The sequence below is a fragment of the Lathamus discolor genome, chromosome 1 (genome assembly GCF_037157495.1).
Source record: "Lathamus discolor isolate bLatDis1 chromosome 1, bLatDis1.hap1, whole genome shotgun sequence".
Lineage (NCBI taxonomy): Eukaryota > Metazoa > Chordata > Aves > Psittaciformes > Psittacidae > Lathamus > Lathamus discolor.
In genome coordinates, this window is record NC_088884.1 from 113,211,567 (window position 1) to 113,227,884 (window position 16,318).

The 16,318-nt window shown below is 43.2% G+C and overlaps 1 protein-coding gene and 1 long non-coding RNA gene across 2 annotated transcripts in view; both read left to right on the forward strand.

Annotated features, from left to right (window-relative positions):
- The window catches only part of EMCN (endomucin), a 55,115-nt gene extending 43,016 nt beyond the window's left edge, over nucleotides 1-12,099 (forward strand). Inside the window, exons 11-12 of the mRNA XM_065691348.1 lie at nucleotides 9,078-9,140; nucleotides 10,359-12,099. Coding sequence (XP_065547420.1) covers nucleotides 9,078-9,136 — 59 coding nt within the window. The 3' untranslated portion in view covers nucleotides 9,137-9,140; nucleotides 10,359-12,099. The remainder of the gene's footprint in view (nucleotides 1-9,077; nucleotides 9,141-10,358) is intronic.
- On the forward strand, nucleotides 2,148-3,838 carry LOC136020347 (uncharacterized). The gene is made up of 2 exons (XR_010615296.1): nucleotides 2,148-3,258; nucleotides 3,397-3,838. It is a non-coding gene; the product is annotated as an uncharacterized LOC136020347 (long non-coding RNA).
- Nucleotides 12,100-16,318: the final 4,219 nt, after the last annotated feature.

The following is a 16,318-nucleotide window of genomic DNA, read 5'->3' on the forward strand; positions in this document are numbered from 1 at the left end:
ATTCATATTTAGCTACCATTTTTGCTTTAATTCTTACATTTTTGTGTGTTTCAAAATGAAACATGCTTTCACAGGAATGGAAGTCCTGTTTTTCTCCATGATTTTCAACACTTTACTGCTTAAATTAAAAGCACTCTGAAAGAAGGGCCTGCTTTCTTACAGAAATATTTGTCACTCATACCGGTATTTTTGAGTGTGTTAGGATGCCTGCCCATTTGAATGAGACTTACTTGCTGCATTAAAAGCTGGAGCGTGAAAGCCAGTGTTTCTTACAGTACAGATAGAACTTGAGAAATGTCTGAATCGTGGTCCCTCAGCTAAAAACAATTGCACTGCATAAAACTTCTTTACATGTGTTCATCCTTTTCCTTTTTAGACACATAAAATCCAGCTCAAATAAAGATGAATTAATTGTCCAGCTGCTTAGAAATTTGTGTTGTAGCCACCTCCAATTGTACATGCCAACAAAATTACTAAATCTAGAAGATTCTTAAAAGCAGCCTTAACCTTACAGAGAGATCTACACTATCCTCTCACTAGCTGCCTATGGTGAAGCATATATACAACAAAGTCTGCTTTGACATGTATTCAAATTAAGCTGTATTAGAAGTATACATGATTTTTTTCTTTATTTTTACTTTTTATTCCAAACAGAATATTATAAGATTATATAGTTGTGTTAAAATTATGTAAAAATGTATAAACAAAAAGATATGACCTACAAAGTGATCAAGCAAGTAACCTAGAAAAACCCTGTGTCAGTGTTGTGCATGATATGTCTTGATCAAAGGACATGGGAAGTTTTATCTTGACTTATTTTATCTATCTAAAAACTAAGCCAGCTGCACATAGACAGTTGAAGGAGATGTATGTGTCCAGAGGGCTATTTATCCCTTCTGCCTTGGCCATGTATCTTGAACTGGAATGAGCTGACTGTTCGGGTCCATTGACTACTGAAGGATCCTATTTTGGGGCTTCTAAAATTAGGTTCTGACTATGAACTGAAATTACAAAAGAAAGACTCCTTTTTCAGGAGCATAGATGAATTAAATTTAATCAAGAATAGTATTTCAAACACCTACCATTAATGTGAAGGAGTACAGGAAAAGAAGAGTACTCAGTTAAGCCTGGACTAACGTTATGATTTTAAATGGAGCAGTATCATCAGGAACACCTGGTAAAACTGAGCTTTAATATTCTCATTTTAGAAAAATAGCTCTTCTGATGGCTATGGTCTGTGAGGCACAACTGGCTGAGAATTGATGTAAAGTGAAAAAACAGACGGGCAACACTAAACACCTTGAATTTTTCATGTACTTTGCCAGTAAACTATAACACCTGATGCAAGATAAGTGCCTGTACTTGCATCTTACATGAAAACTCAGCACGGATAAAAACGCCCAGGATACTGGTTCGTCTCATTTTACACTAATGTACAAATGCAGGACTTACTGCAGCCATTCCGTGTTGAATGTACAGGCATGTTTAGGTTGTCCATTCCCAGGAAGAGTAAAAGGTCTTCTACAATAGGGAGCTATGGAAAAACTACCAGAAAAAATATTCCTTATTTGGGATTCAATATAGCCCACAGAACTGCATGTTCAGCTTGTCAGTAGTAGATATGTTTCCCATGAATATAAGATGGAGGGTTTTACTTGATGGCTAACAGATCAATACTATCATCCGTGATAGCAGTGGTAAAGCATTGCCTATCTTGAAAACATCTCTAACTTTTTCTGTAAGGGTTAGCGCATATTTCACTGAAAACCAGCAAAGGTATCGAACATCTTTTAGGATTCATGAAATGCTGAAGGATGGAAATTCCTCAGTAACAGAAAGGTTGGGGAATAGAAATTGAGGTAAGGTTACGCCATGCAGATAAATGATGTGTGATAGAAATACTGATGCCTGAGTAATGATGTGAAAATTTTCCTTTATGGCCGTTGCCTGGAGTGCCCATTCTAGAGCAGGTAAAACGTATAACGGGCCTTTATAGTAGCAGCACACCAGTTCAACATTCAGTATAAAGTCTCATATGAATGTGCAGGTGACACAATATTTCAGAGCTGTTAGGTATAATCCTGGCACCTTAAGCACAAGCTTATTCATTAGGGCATGTGTTCTAACCAATGTGTGCTCTTTTCAGATGACAGGGTAAGATATGACTTATTTGGCTTGTAGGGGTATTGCCTGTTCTGCCCCGAATTTGCTGGAAGGATATGAAATGTGTCAAAGCTGATGTGCTCAGATTTTGGTGAGGCACCTGGAATGGAAGGTGGCTGGAGAAAGGTCCATGGTAAATGTCTGCATTAGGGCATCCCCAGACACCCACTGCGCACACAAATGAAAATTCAAGCACTGCTAACTAAACAAAGCTGCGAAAATGTACCAGGCAAACACGGATATTTGAGGAGACACCTGACATGTCACATGTGAAACACCCTTAATTTATTGCAATCACACTGTAGAAACGGATCTGTCAATATCTAGAAGTGCTCTCAGACAGCAGTGCAGTACAAAACAGTATGAAGCAAGGATGTAGAACAACCAGCACTCCCATGTGCTCCACATCTCTTCCAAAAGCTGCTGGTGGTTAATAGTAATAACGACCTTGGAGCTGTTGCCTGCTTCTTCAACTGGATGTACCTCCAGCCTGTAGATTTTTGTAACATTTCTTGGGTGCATTGCTTGCACAAGAAGAGCTACCTACCTTGATGTCCATTCTTGGCACAGAGTAATTGGACCCCATAACTTCAGCCACTTTTGAGATGACCCTGGTTTGTGCCTGCAACATTCCCCTGGACTTCCTGAATTTCCAAAGACTTCTGATAAAGCCTTTGATGATTCCTGGCCTTCAACACCAGAGGCCAGTGACTGTAATGTACATAGTGACTAACCACTGAAACCATCCCAGAAGAGAGGAGGAAAAACTTGTTTTCATTCAGCACAAAAACTTACTTCAATCATTGGAATATACAAGAAGTTCAGCACCTGGTGAGACAGCCCATTGCAGTGCTAGGGTCTGGACCTGCAAAACCCTGTAGTCTTCTTAAATGACATGGTTGAATAGAAATATCTTCATCACCACTTTCCATGAATCTCCAAATGCTGAGACTGTTTAACTGTTCTGCCCCACATATCAAACCATAGGTATGGCTGTGGTACAACAGGACAAATCTGGAGCTGGTCAGAGAACCATTCCTCCTCAGTTTCTATTATGCTGAGCACATCTGAGCATGGACTGCAGCATTTAAGAAGGTAAGAAATCTTTGGGGTTTACCTTATTAGGGGCCCAACCCAGGGAAATTTACCCCTGCCAGGGGGCATGGTTCCACAGTGGGCCATGTGGTTTCTCAACATGTGTTGGTACTTTCATCTGTCTCTTATTTTGTCTAGGACCCAGGTGGATGCCTCTAGGAGCAGGTGAAGAAGCTGAATCTCTAGGTGAGGCACTCTGGCACTGAAAATTCCCTTGCCTCCTACCCTGCAAGAAAAGCAATGCAGGTCAGCAAAGAGCAGTCAGCAGGCATGCTGCATGTTTAGGAGTGGTAAGAGCAAGTGTTCCTACTAATGTGAGGATGTGATATTGATTATTACTTTTTCCTGTTATGAGCTGTGCTTTCAGTGTCTTATTTCTTTTCCCTGCAGGTGAAAAAACTAGAAGCTGCTTCAATAGAAAAGGGTCCCTTCGCAACAGATAGAAGTATCTGCTTCCTTTTCTGTCTCTTTCTCATTTCTGGTACTCTATATTTTTTTTAACCTTGCTTTGTGTAATGGCCGGAAGTTGTATTTTCTTTCTTCACAGAAACTGAAGAATAAACTTTCTCAGCTTTTTGCAGCTCATGGCTGGATTCTGTTTGTATTTACTCACCTGCACATGTTTCCACCTGAGACTTTTGGGCCAAACTAGTCAAAAGCATTAAATAGCATGTTTCCTTCTGTATTTCTAATTCAGTTTGTGACCTGTGCGTATTTGCAAGGGCTTTTAAAGCAGTTTGCCACAGTCAGAGACTGCTGGGGGTCAGCTGTTGTTTTCATCTGTGGAGTGTTTGTTAACTTTCCAGCCTGCAGCTTTCTGAGATGTTCTGATGGTGGGGGAGCCACTTCCCACCTTTTGCTAGCAGTTCAGCAGCAGTTGCCTTCCTATCCTTCACCTGAACCCATCCATGCGTTCTCCCTCTGCCACGGTGAATTGTACAGATCCTTCTGACCTGCTGACAGTGGTGAGGACCAGTCTGCAGGGGCATGGGTGAAGTGTGTGGCGGGGGAGTGCTGTAGCATATCGCAGATGCTGGACCAGGGGCACATACCAAACCCACCCAGTGCGTTCAGCTGCTGAGTCCCACGCAATGCTGTTCCCCAGCATCTGTAACGCAGCCTTCATTCTTTCAGTTGAGCATGGTAAAACTAGACATTTAGATGCCTGTGTCTGTATAGTTTTATACTTTTATAAAAAATAGGCTTCTGCAATCATATTTTATGAATAACTTGCTTTAATTCTTTGCTCCAGATTGCCACTTATGATCAATTTCTCAGCAGCAGATATTACAGTGAAATAGCAGTGCAGCTCATTTTTTTCTTTCATTACAGACAGTGTAACCTGGGATACAGTGCAACCCATTTTTTATCTCAAAGACTATTTTTTTATATCCTTTTCCTTCCAGCTTTTCTAATGTCTTGCTTTTCCTGGGCTTTGCCCAGGTGGAAAACTCTCTGTACTCATAGTGATATGACCTATTAACTGTCTTTCATACCAACATGTTCTGCAGTGTATGTGTATTCTGAATAATACGTTCAGATTTTGAACCAAATAGAGGAGGGAAGAGGAAGTTACAGTGAGATTAATACAACAGCCTTCCACAAAGATGACACAAAGAAATGTTTGTTTCAGAGAGTCGAAATTGATTTTATATAATCTGTAATTTCAGCTACACAATAATTTAATATGTGTCCATTACTTATTCACAAATACTGGCACCAGGATGCAACATTAATAGTCAGAAACAAGTATATTTGTGGAAGTGAAAAATAAAATCAAATCAAAAACTGCACAAGTGACATTTTAATTAGGAATTAAAACTTGCATTTTCAGTGTAATGCTATTACTTTCCTGGTTAACATTTAACTTTGAAGAGCCCTCAGGATCTGTCTACTCAGTCTACTTCCCATGCACTTAAGTATGTTGAAGGATCAGGAGTCCTGAATACAAAATTTGTCCTATTACATCTTCCTCATCCTCATCCTTTTTAAACATGACTGCATTTTAGAGAAGGATGTATGCAGTGTGTATCGGATTGGACCCAGTGCCTAGACTGCTAATTTACTTGGGTGAGCTGGTGATCAGGGTCTTGGCAGAAGTGTTTGAGGGGTGCCACATGAAAGGCTGTGCATATGAAAGACTATTGCTGTATTTTGGTATTTGCTAGAGCACCTTCTCTTTTAACATTGAAGCTAAGAAGCAAATCTAAGCCAGCAGTACCTGCTCAGATCCTGCGTCTACGTAGCCCCAAGTCCTCTCACTGAGGGCGGCTAGCACAAGATCTGAAGGAAAGGATAGCAAATAAGGAAGGAGTCCAGTAATGTGGCCTCTGCCATAGCCTTTCAGCAGTCTGTGGCTTGAAGATGTCCTGAGTAAAGCTTGTATCATTGGTATTTCATAGCTGTCAGTGGCTCTTCCATGAATTTGTCTTATCCCCTGTGGCAGCACAGCCTCCTGCTGCAATACATTGGACATTTTAACTAGAGATCTGTCTGTACCACATGACAGTAACGTTTAGAGACCTCCTGGTGCCTATGCTTTTGTGCTTACAATTCAATTTCAGACAAAACTCAACCAACAGGTGCACCATTGGAGAGTAAAAGGTTTAGTGAAAGGGTTTGCTTGCCAGCTAAAACTTCAATGTCAGTGTCAGTCTGATTTCGTTTTCCAAATATTTTGCCTAAGACCTCTTTCTCAAACTGTACATCATTTCTTTCAGTTTTTATAGAAGTGCATGATATATATGAGGTTGGCTTCTCACTGCCCTCTGCCAGTCTATCTGAGCCCACAACTCCTCCTCCATCAGGAGAGGTGTCACGAGGCAGGACCACAGGTAAAGGGGGTCACATTGCACTTGCAGCTGTGCAGTTGACTGCTTTGTTAACTGCACTAAATATTTCTTTACAGCTCCCTTAGGCTCCCACTTTTGCAGTTCACTCATGTACTTATCAAAGTAGACACATGTGCAATGAATTTTCAACCCGTTATCAGAAAAGTATTGCCATAGCATCTACCAAATTGGATCAACCAATAGCTTTATGCAAGATGCTGTGTAACTATATTGTAGAAGCTCTCAAGTCTCTCCTGATACCTTTCATCTCCCAGTGAACAAGACTAGAATTTATGTGTCATCCTCTCCTAAATGCATAATCCAGAACCAACAAAAGCCAATTTTTCATTGATGTTGTTGTCCAACAATTTTGCCCTTGTTGATATATATTCTGCATAACTGTACGCTCTCTCCCTGTGACAAGACTTCAAAGCAGGCAATCTATCTAGACCGGTTGAGCACCACCATGGCTCTGTGTTTATTCTCTGGTGTGAAATAATTTCTTCAGTTGATTAAAATATCATCTGTTCAAACAAAACACTAAACACAAGTATTTGTTTTTCATTTCCCTTATGAGAAGCAAGGTCTAATCCATTGGGTTTAGTGGGTGATGGTTTGGGGGCAAGTTTGGTTTTTTACAGTCTCAGAATTTATTTTTGTCAGTTAAGGCTGACAATAAAAAGGTCTTCCCACTTGCAACTAACCCGACTATTCTTCTTTATTGTCTCTGCGTTGCACCTGGATATTTAGTACAACATCAAACTGCTGAGCCATCAGACTCCAAAATTGTTCTAGATACTTCAGTCTCAAGATGTCCTGCAGCTCTGTATCTAAAACCTTGTGTTACCCTTGTTTCTCTTGAACAGACAGCATCTGTGTGACCATTTCTTCTCCAGTATATAACCATTCTCTCTTTATCACTGAACTGTTAGTTGGCACTAACAATCATAGACCCTATAACGCAAATATCTTCAGACATATTTGCAACCTTGGGGCAGCAATAACTTGGTTTTGTTTCAGAATTCTAGCAGGTGCCTGCCCTGTTGGGAGTGCAATGGCAAAGCAACACAGAGCATCCCTGCCTGCACTAAGCCATCATCAGGCAGTCACTGATATTATAGGCGGACATTGACCCCAGTAATACTTTGTGGCAGTTCACTCTTTCCAGGGATTATGTGTGTAGTGCCAGGAAATCAGATAGGGCATGTGAGTGTCTGTGTGCTCAAGGTCTGCAGTAAGGCAAATTCACCACTCCTGTCCCATACACCACTGCCAGCAGGTACCACTCAAGCTGTCTGCCACCTGGAACCAGCACTGCCTCACCCACCTCATGCTCTGATCCAAAGCCTATTGACATAAATGGGACACTATCCAGGGAGCTAGGTTGGCTCTGGAGCCTCTCCTTAGACGTGGTGTTTTCCTGTGGTGTGAAATATCAGTCTTCCATGTAAGTCTGCCTAATTTCTAGCATAGGCAGAGCAGCGAGTTGAGAGTGGAACTGATAACAAAGTATTGATATTTATTACAACTATTGAATATTATCTTCTGCATGGTAATATACCTCTCAGTTAATTTCTCCTACCCCTTTTCTAAACAATCTTGCCAATTTCTCCCTTTGACGCCCTATTGAATCTTCTGTTCCTGTACATTGAACAGGGAAAGTAAAAAAGTGAGGAAGGAAGAAATAATAAAGGAAGAAATAAATAATAAATTTAAAAATACATTAGTGTTCTGGAAAATCTCATTAACTTTGTTAGTCCAAAACTCTACGATATTTGAACTGATTCACCTTATTTTAGCCTTTCAAAACAAGATTTTTACGCAACAAAAGCTTTTCTCCTACCAAAACTGTATAAATCTTGTTGAAATGTTTCTTTGGTTGTCTACGGGAGGCTTATATTTTCCTTTTCTCTAGATGCAATTTATTACCTGAACTTCTGAAGTTCTGGCTTAGCAACAATTTATAATGTTTTTTGATAATTTTATCCGAAATTGAACACTTGGGAAGTTGTCCTGGGTTCAGCACTTAAACCACGACAGAAGTGAACACCATTCCAGCACCTTATTGTTGAATGGTGTTCAGTGGCTCTCACTGAACACCATCAGAGACCACATTTCCTACTCATCTCTGAAATTCAAAGAGCTCTTTTTTGCTGCCAGGAAAAGCTATGTGGAAACCGTTGACAAGTCTCTACTGTTTTCTTCAGGGGCACAACTATTTAATTTGAGTGCTAATTATTTGAATGCCTAACCAGTAAATTTGTTATAATCCTAATTTATATTTTAACTTTCAACCCCAGGTGATAGTTCATATGCAAGAGTTTTAATACATTGTTGGTTTTACTAGACTCTCTTCATCCCCCTGTTTCCATGGGGCTCTGTCCAGTCCAGGGATACCATTCCCTATTCATCTCCATGTATGAACCTCTGTCACAAGGAAACTCCGCTGCTGCTCCTGGACACACATTTGGGAATAGGAGAACTGTAAACACGTCCTCATCCGGAGGTTTATTTTTCTGCCTATAACTGCTGGCAGCACCTCTGGTTCTTCAGGCAAGGAGTGAGACCTGTCTGTAATCCCTGACTGAACGTGTTAAAAGTTCATTTTCCTTCTCTGGAGGAACTGAGCTGCTGGTGGTGATATCAGAAAAAATAGTTTTATAGTTGTATCTTTTTATAACTTAATGTCCTAACCATAGCTAGATGTTAACTAAAGTCTGATGCCTTTTCTAAGCCCTTGCGACCTGCCTTGGAAATACTTTGTGGGCGTACCCCACCCTATGAGAGCAAACCATGGGGGAAATAAGCTGTAAAACGCAGAGGGAGTAGTACTAATCTATTTTGTGGACAGTTTTTGCAGGTTTAGTCAATCTGACAAGGAGACTGGCCAATTTGTGCAGTGGTCAGTGGCCTGTCAGTGATGCTGGACTCATTTGTCCTTTTGTCTTTGCATGTTTAACTGATGCAAATGTATTTTCTGTTTCTTAGGAGAGCACTCGTCTCACGGGAAGAATAAAACTCGGCAACTCTTCACATCTCAACAATAAACACGTAAGTTTATTGCTTTTGTCTTATGTCTTGCAACATTAGTGTTTGTTAATCTCGCTAACAGCTTCAGTATTGTGCCATGTAACTAAACAAAAGCATTAAAAATGCGAAACAAAACCAGCAATGACTTCAGCTGGCAGCATGCTCAAGGAGCAACAGCTTAAACAAAGCTTAGCTTGAACATAGCATCACGAACAGAGTCCCGGGTAAATGGAGGGACCAAAGAAGCTGCCACCTCGCCAAGGTGGAGCTTTACAGGCATAGCATTTGGCTTTAACCACTCAGCATTTCTGACTGTAATTCCCTAGGTGAATATTCATTTTGTTTGTGTGAGAAGTAAGAGATTTTTAAAGACCGCTGCATATAAAAAAAAAGGAACATGGTACCCAGAAGAGTTCAGCTCCTTTAGTTTCATGACAAATCTGTGTCTGTTCCACATCATGCAAAAGCAAGAGCTTTCATTGAGGTATTTTATTATGGTTTGAAATCCTTCGTGGCTAACACACAAAACTGGCAAGTGTTGCGCAGTATGCGTGAAAGCAGAGACTCTCCCTCAGCTCCTCTGAAATCCATGGTTTGTGAGATGAGCACTGCATTTTCCTTCATGTATGAAGCCTTCTCAGGCACCACAATCTCCACTCTTACGGAGCTGCTTCTCTCATTTGTGGGTAAATGGGATCATTTTCTGACAGTGGGAGAAGGAAGTGGCTGTGGGAAATGCCCTGTGTGACCAGGGTAGGGCAGGGAGGTAGAGGAGAAGAATGGCCTGAGGAATTGGGTGTCACAGCATATGTGAGATAGACCACACGGAGGCAGCTATGTTGGACTCAGACGCTGACCAGCCTTCCACCGTTGTTGTAGGATGAAGTTCCTCCAGAACAGGTCCCATTGCCCTCTGCTGAGAGAGATCTGGTTAACCAGAAACGCGGAGAGGCCCTTTTGCAAGACAAGTTTGAATGGTTTTGGCCTGTTCTCATTTCCCCCAGGATGTACAAACAGAGCTTTCCTGATGCCAACAGTAAGGACAAAATAACCTTCTTTGCCCCTTGAACTACAGCAGCAGAATGCGATTTTGCCTACATTACTGAAAACCCAGAGGTGGTTCTGTTTGTGCAGATGCAGGACAATGTCCCAGACAGTGGATTTACTCCTTATTTCAGTTTACTCTTCCTGAACAACCTTACTTGGAATAATAAACTTGAGATACTGTTGTCGTTTCAGAGTGAAGCAACCTTGTTTATCACAATATGCAGGAACATCTCACCAAAGCTGCAGGAAATGTGGAGCGGCTGAAGCTTTTCACCATGCAGGACATTTGCATTAATGACCAGCTCTTGACTTCTAAATCTCAAGTGCCTCCTGTTCCTTCTGGAATGACACGTAATTTTTTGATGGCTTAATAACTGGTATATCATGTATTTATTGTTTTCATATATACTAAAAGCAGGAAAACTTTCAAGAAGGTTGAAGAGAATGTAAAAATCAGGTGGTGTTTGCATAGCAGTTACTAAAAATGTTTTCTGCACATACAGGAAGGAATATGTTAGCATACTTTGTTGAACTTCTTATGGTAGATAGGGTTTTTTTTAATTGTATGTAGCAAAATACAAGCAGGGCCTGATCCTTGAAACAGTACTGGGCAAATTGCCACTATGAAAATTAGTTCAGTGATTTCCATGAGACTCCTCACTGTAGCACACACTTTGCTTGTCATAAATGTTTACAGGATGGGATGCCTGGGTGAAACGCTGAAGTGCGTGCTTTGTTCTGTAAAGGGGGAAATATACCTTGCACTGAGGCGCTTCGAAGCTCTGTAAATTACTGAATATGATCCTTGTAATGTAGCAGGTGAGATAGCCTATTTTTGCCTGTTCCTTGGCTAATTGCATTATGTGTGCTATAAATATGTCTCCTATATAACCTGGGGTGCACGATAGGCACCAGCAAGATGAGCAGTTTTACAGATGAACCTTCTCCCCCCTGTTCTGAGTGATGCATGGGATTCCTGCCGGGTTTTGAATAATTCTGGAAGTTTGAAGAGTGTTTCAAGTGCTAATTACACACTCTTTTAATTTGTACTGAGCTGGCAATTCAAAAATATCAAGTAGTGCTTCTACCTGCATGTATCCTACTTTCCTAGAACTATAAATGTTTGAAAATTGTGTTACTGTGAGCATCTGCTTAGTCTTCATCCACTGACTCTGGTAGTGTGCCAAACCTCCGTTGTTTAATTGGCAAATGGAAAGAAGGTAACTGGTGGTGTAAGTGCAGGACCAAGAGCCAGGACAATGATCTAAGTTTTGATGCCTATTGATCCAATGCTTTTGAGGAACTTCTCTCTTCAATTCCCCTTTCTGAAATAATAAAGCCTACCTGGCAGTGTGGTAAGAGATTGAGCAGATTTGTTAGTCTGTGTTTATACACAAAGCTGAAAAGTGTTCATTTCCCTGTGATTGACAGTTGCTCTGATTTCTACCTTGATGGGTCTAATAATCCTCTTAGTGGCACCAAGAGAAACTTTAGATGAAGCTCTGTGAAGGACTGGGAACCAACAAGTGTCCTCATGCTGCAGGTGAATGTATGTGGTTCATTCAGGTATTCCTGGATCACTTGGGTTGCTCAGGAGCAGAGTCTTGGATGCCTACTCTGGGGAGGTCAGGCCATCTAAAATACACAAGTTGGCATCTACAACTATTCACATTCCTGATTGCTGAAGTTTCCTATGTAAAAAGCAATCGTTGTGGATTTTCATGTGGATACCAAAAAATAAAATAAGTCATTTGCAGCATGTTGCATCACACTGAAAGGACACCAGAAAAAAAAAAAAAACCCACCAAAGATTGTAATTGATATATCTATATACTCATATACATGTTTGTGCAAAATTTGTTCTGAAATTACCATGATGTGTCAAGGGGAAAAGAAAAATTAGCTGCCTATTAAAAGTTATTCTCTTTATTAAGTGCCTCTTCTTCTTCTCTTTGCAGAAATGCAATTAATTACCCGTATCCAATACAACTATTGTTCATTACTGTTCATTCCAGTGGCACAGAGTGAGCTGAACTCTTTACAGTGAGGATAGAGAGCAGGCATTGGATATTCTGGGCATGGTGGTGGCAGGGGGAGCACGAATGAGACCATGCAGAAGGCATGTAGAGTACACAAATCTCCTCCTTGTTACACGAGCTGATGGGGAGAGAGCAGGGCTTGCTGCAAATCTTGGTACTGGAAGACTGAGCAACAAAATAGGGGAAGATGTTTGGGCTCTTCATGACAAGGGACATGGCAGACAACCAAGCTCTGATTGGAAGGCTGGGAAATGTGTCTTAAAGTGTTTGGCTTGCATGAGTGGGCACTAAAGAAAACAAGCAACCAAACAAAAAAGCAGGTGTGGTACAATGTATTGACTATTGGCTTCCTATTCTAAGATGCTGAATCAAGCACCTTATTTGACTCACGTAAGAAAATAAATACCAGAAAAACATCTACTTTGATCATTATCATTATTATTGTTATTTGATCAGGACAAGGGGTAATGTCTTCAAGATGAAAGAGGGTAGATTTAGACTAAATGCTAGGAAGACAGAACTTCTGGCACCAGCTGCTTATGGCACTGCTCAGAAAGGTGCTCGAATAACAAATATTCCTTGGGGCCATCTGCTCGATGTGGGAAAGCCACGCTGCCCATGGCAGGCTGCTGCAATTGGAAGCAACACCTCCGTCCGGATACTGCACCCTCCAAAACCCTCAAAGGCTTTTGTGGTTTTGGAGCGAATCCACCCCTCTGAAGAAGGAAAAACCATTTCACTGCACACCAGCACACAGTAGACTCAAAGAGAGGCACAAAGCACTGAAGTCTCTCTGGGTTGGGATGGGGACGGTGTTTGCAGCATCTCTGGAATGCCTCAGTTGCCAGCAGCCATCTGCTGACCCTAGAATCAGGCTTTTCTGCTGTGCCCCATAGTGGCAAGGCTGCTTTTCACAGCATGCCCTTCAGTTTCGGGTGAGGGAGAAGTAACGTGTGCCGGCTATTGAATTGCTGTTGGACTTCTGTGGTGCTAGAGCATTTCCTGGGGCTCACCCACTGGAGCATCCCCAGCCTCACTGCTGCGCTCTGGTGCACCAGGCAATTCCAGCACACTGCACCTATGGGCAAAGCGATTTCCTTGGTAATCTTTAAACATACATCTCAGGACCTCTCTGGCACCATTAATTATGGCTCCTCAATCTCTTCAAATTAGGACTCTATATCTAATAAAATAAATGAGTTTAAAGGTCACTCTATTGATTGCCAACTGAGGCAGCTTTTCAGTTTATGGCCAAGGGCAATCTATAAAACACAGGCTTTAATTAACCCTGGTGAATGCAGCTGATGTGAAATGCCAATACCTTCAGAATACTCAGCATAGACAGCTGAAGGATCTTAGCTCCTTTGTGTCTACCACGCACGCTCCCCTGGGTGAAGACCTGAGGCAGAGGCACTTTCCTACCAGGCTGCACTGCAGCCAAGACCAGAAACCTCCCTGCTGCTACCAGCATCTTCATTGCTGGCAGTGCCAGCTATGCCTGTTGATGTGTCTGTCTCTTTGCCTTCATCTTGAGGGCTGGACTAGATGACCTTTAAGGGTCCCTTCCAACTCAAACAGTTGTATGATTCTGAGATCTTATCCACCCATGGCTTTGCAGGTTGCCAGGAGAAAGACCCACAAGCAGCCTGCCACTCTTCCTCCCGTGGCTTCCACATTGCATATGTGTTCCCTGGAAAGATCTGTTGTATCCCAAGGGCATTTAGCAGCTCCAGGTTCTGCACAGAGTTTGACATTTGAGGTCAAAGCTACCGCAGTGCTCCAGCTGGGAATGGGGCAGCCTACAAAGGGCTCTTTCCTTCAAAACCTGCCCTAGGGATTTGAAGCTGCAGCATCTTCTGGGGAAGTGGAATGAGCAGTGGCTGGCCAAGGGTGAAAGGCAAGCCTGCCTGTGGGGAAGCGTGCCTTGCTGCCTCGCACGGCAGGGCTTCTGTGGCGGAGATGCCAGATTTCGGGGCCACATCACAGCACTCAAGGGAACAGCACTAAACAGTGCAACTACAACTCTCACCCCCACCAACAACCCACTACATAAAGCTGGGAGGGAAAGCAGGGCTGTGTGGGCAAGGAGCACTTTGCTGGTTTCCGTCTCTGCTTTCCACAGTGCATTAATTCTTTCCAGATGAGGCGCTTTCTGATAGAAAAGGAACTGTATTATTGTGCTCTTCATTATTATTAACAACTTTCAGCTTTCTTATTACATCAGTAGGACACTTCCCTGGGTCAGGGTTGCTATTCTTCTAATGAATGTGGCTCATTTGTCTCCCCCATCTCCCTCCCCACTCTGCTTTTTGTCTGCTTGCTCTTTGGGTAGCAATTTGATGTGTTGAGCTCTCACCACCTCCGCTGCCCCCGGGGCTGAAGTTCTGACGATGCTAAACAATTAAAATGCAATGCAATTACAGGCAGCACGGAGCAGCACAGAATAAGCCAGCACAAACTCAGCCGTGCAGAACGCTGCGGAGACGGCGTGGCTGTCAGTCCCCGGCTCCAGGAGATCATCTGGCTTTTCTAAGCAACCATAATTGAGCATTTCGCATGCGCCGTGGTATGAACTAGTCAAAAGCCTGTTTGCTGTGCACCCAGGAGCACCGGATGGACTGGATAGTCCCCGCAGCTCTTCAGGGGCTGCCGGCTTTGCACTTCAAGCCTCTTCTAGCTCTTGTAAGTTTTATTTTCAACAGGTTTTATGCATAGGAGCCCCTTGCCTGAATTTAGCTGGTGAAATGAGGGGGAAGCATGAGGAAGGGTATGGCCAAGGAAACCAGCACAGCTGCGGGGAGTTCAGAGCCAGAACTGAACTCTGCTGCTTGCATCCACCCCATGGAAAGCCCATGGGAGAGACAAAACTGTCTCCGACCTCCAGCCCTCAGATAGTTTGCTGTGGGTCAGGATGTGCCCCAAGCCATCCACTTTGATCACACCCAGATACTTTCAGTCCTATTTTCACGAACCCTACACACCTTCCCAAAGAAGACTTGGTGCCAGGGAACTCGGCAGGGAGCTGCCACTATCCACAAAGTGATTACAGGGAGGCGTTTCACCTGGGATTTAACAGCTCTCCTCTGTTAAGTGAAACGCACGCACAATGCAAAGGGCAGGTGACTGCAGGTACTTGCAGCTGCTCTGCACAGAGAGGGCTGAGCATTGGGGCTGCCCTGATGTGCAGCTCAAATCCCAAAGGTGAGCTGCAGGAAACTGTAAATGCTCTCCCCAGCTTAGCCAGAGCCCCTGCTCACAGCAGGATTGGGAAGGAAAGCATCCTGTAGGTACAAACTCAGTGTGGCTGCCCGTGGCAGCTCAGCTGTCCTGGACTTCAAGGGCTTGCTTCCTGCATCCTTCCCAGGTCCCTCTCTTGCATCCCAATATCTGTGGGCATTCCCTGCAGACATGGACAGCGATGATTTCACATTATGCTGTTCAACACTCTGCTCGAGGGGCCTGGCCTGGACCTCCAGAAGATGGAGATAAAATGGGACTTGGATGTGAACCAGGCTACTCCTTTTGTGCTGAAAAAGCTGGGTGCTTTGCGAGGCATGGCAAGGTTTCACGCTCTTGTGCCATAGTGTGCTGGGTAAAGGTGCTAGGAGAAGCACCCCACAGGGAGCTGACCCTGAGGCACACGTATCCCCATCACCCCAATAATTTCTTTCAGGTGCTGCCATTGTGTGATCACCATGGAGATTCATCCCAGTGCTCTGTCCTCCCTCCTTCCATCCCAGGTAGGTTTGTTATTGCTGGGGCTGGTTTGCACCTTCATCTAGGGTAGTGAATGCTGCCGTTTGCAAAGGATGGAGGGTTTGGGGTGTCTTCTATCCTCCAAAAAGCTTTATGTGCTCAGGCTGCCCTCAGTTGCCCAGGCTTGGCTGCTAGCTCAGGAGCAGGAAGGCTGCGCTCTGGGAGGAGGGTTTTGCTGAGGGTTTGTGCTGTATTTGAGCACATCTCCGTGCCTGGTCCCTGGTGCGCAGGGGTGGTGTGTCTCACTGAGCAACTACAGCAGGCCAGGGGAAAAACTGTTATTATCCTGCAGCTGCATTTCTTCTCTTTAGAGAGGTGCTGCTGCTTTCGGCTGCTCCCTCGGCTGGTCTGCCTTTG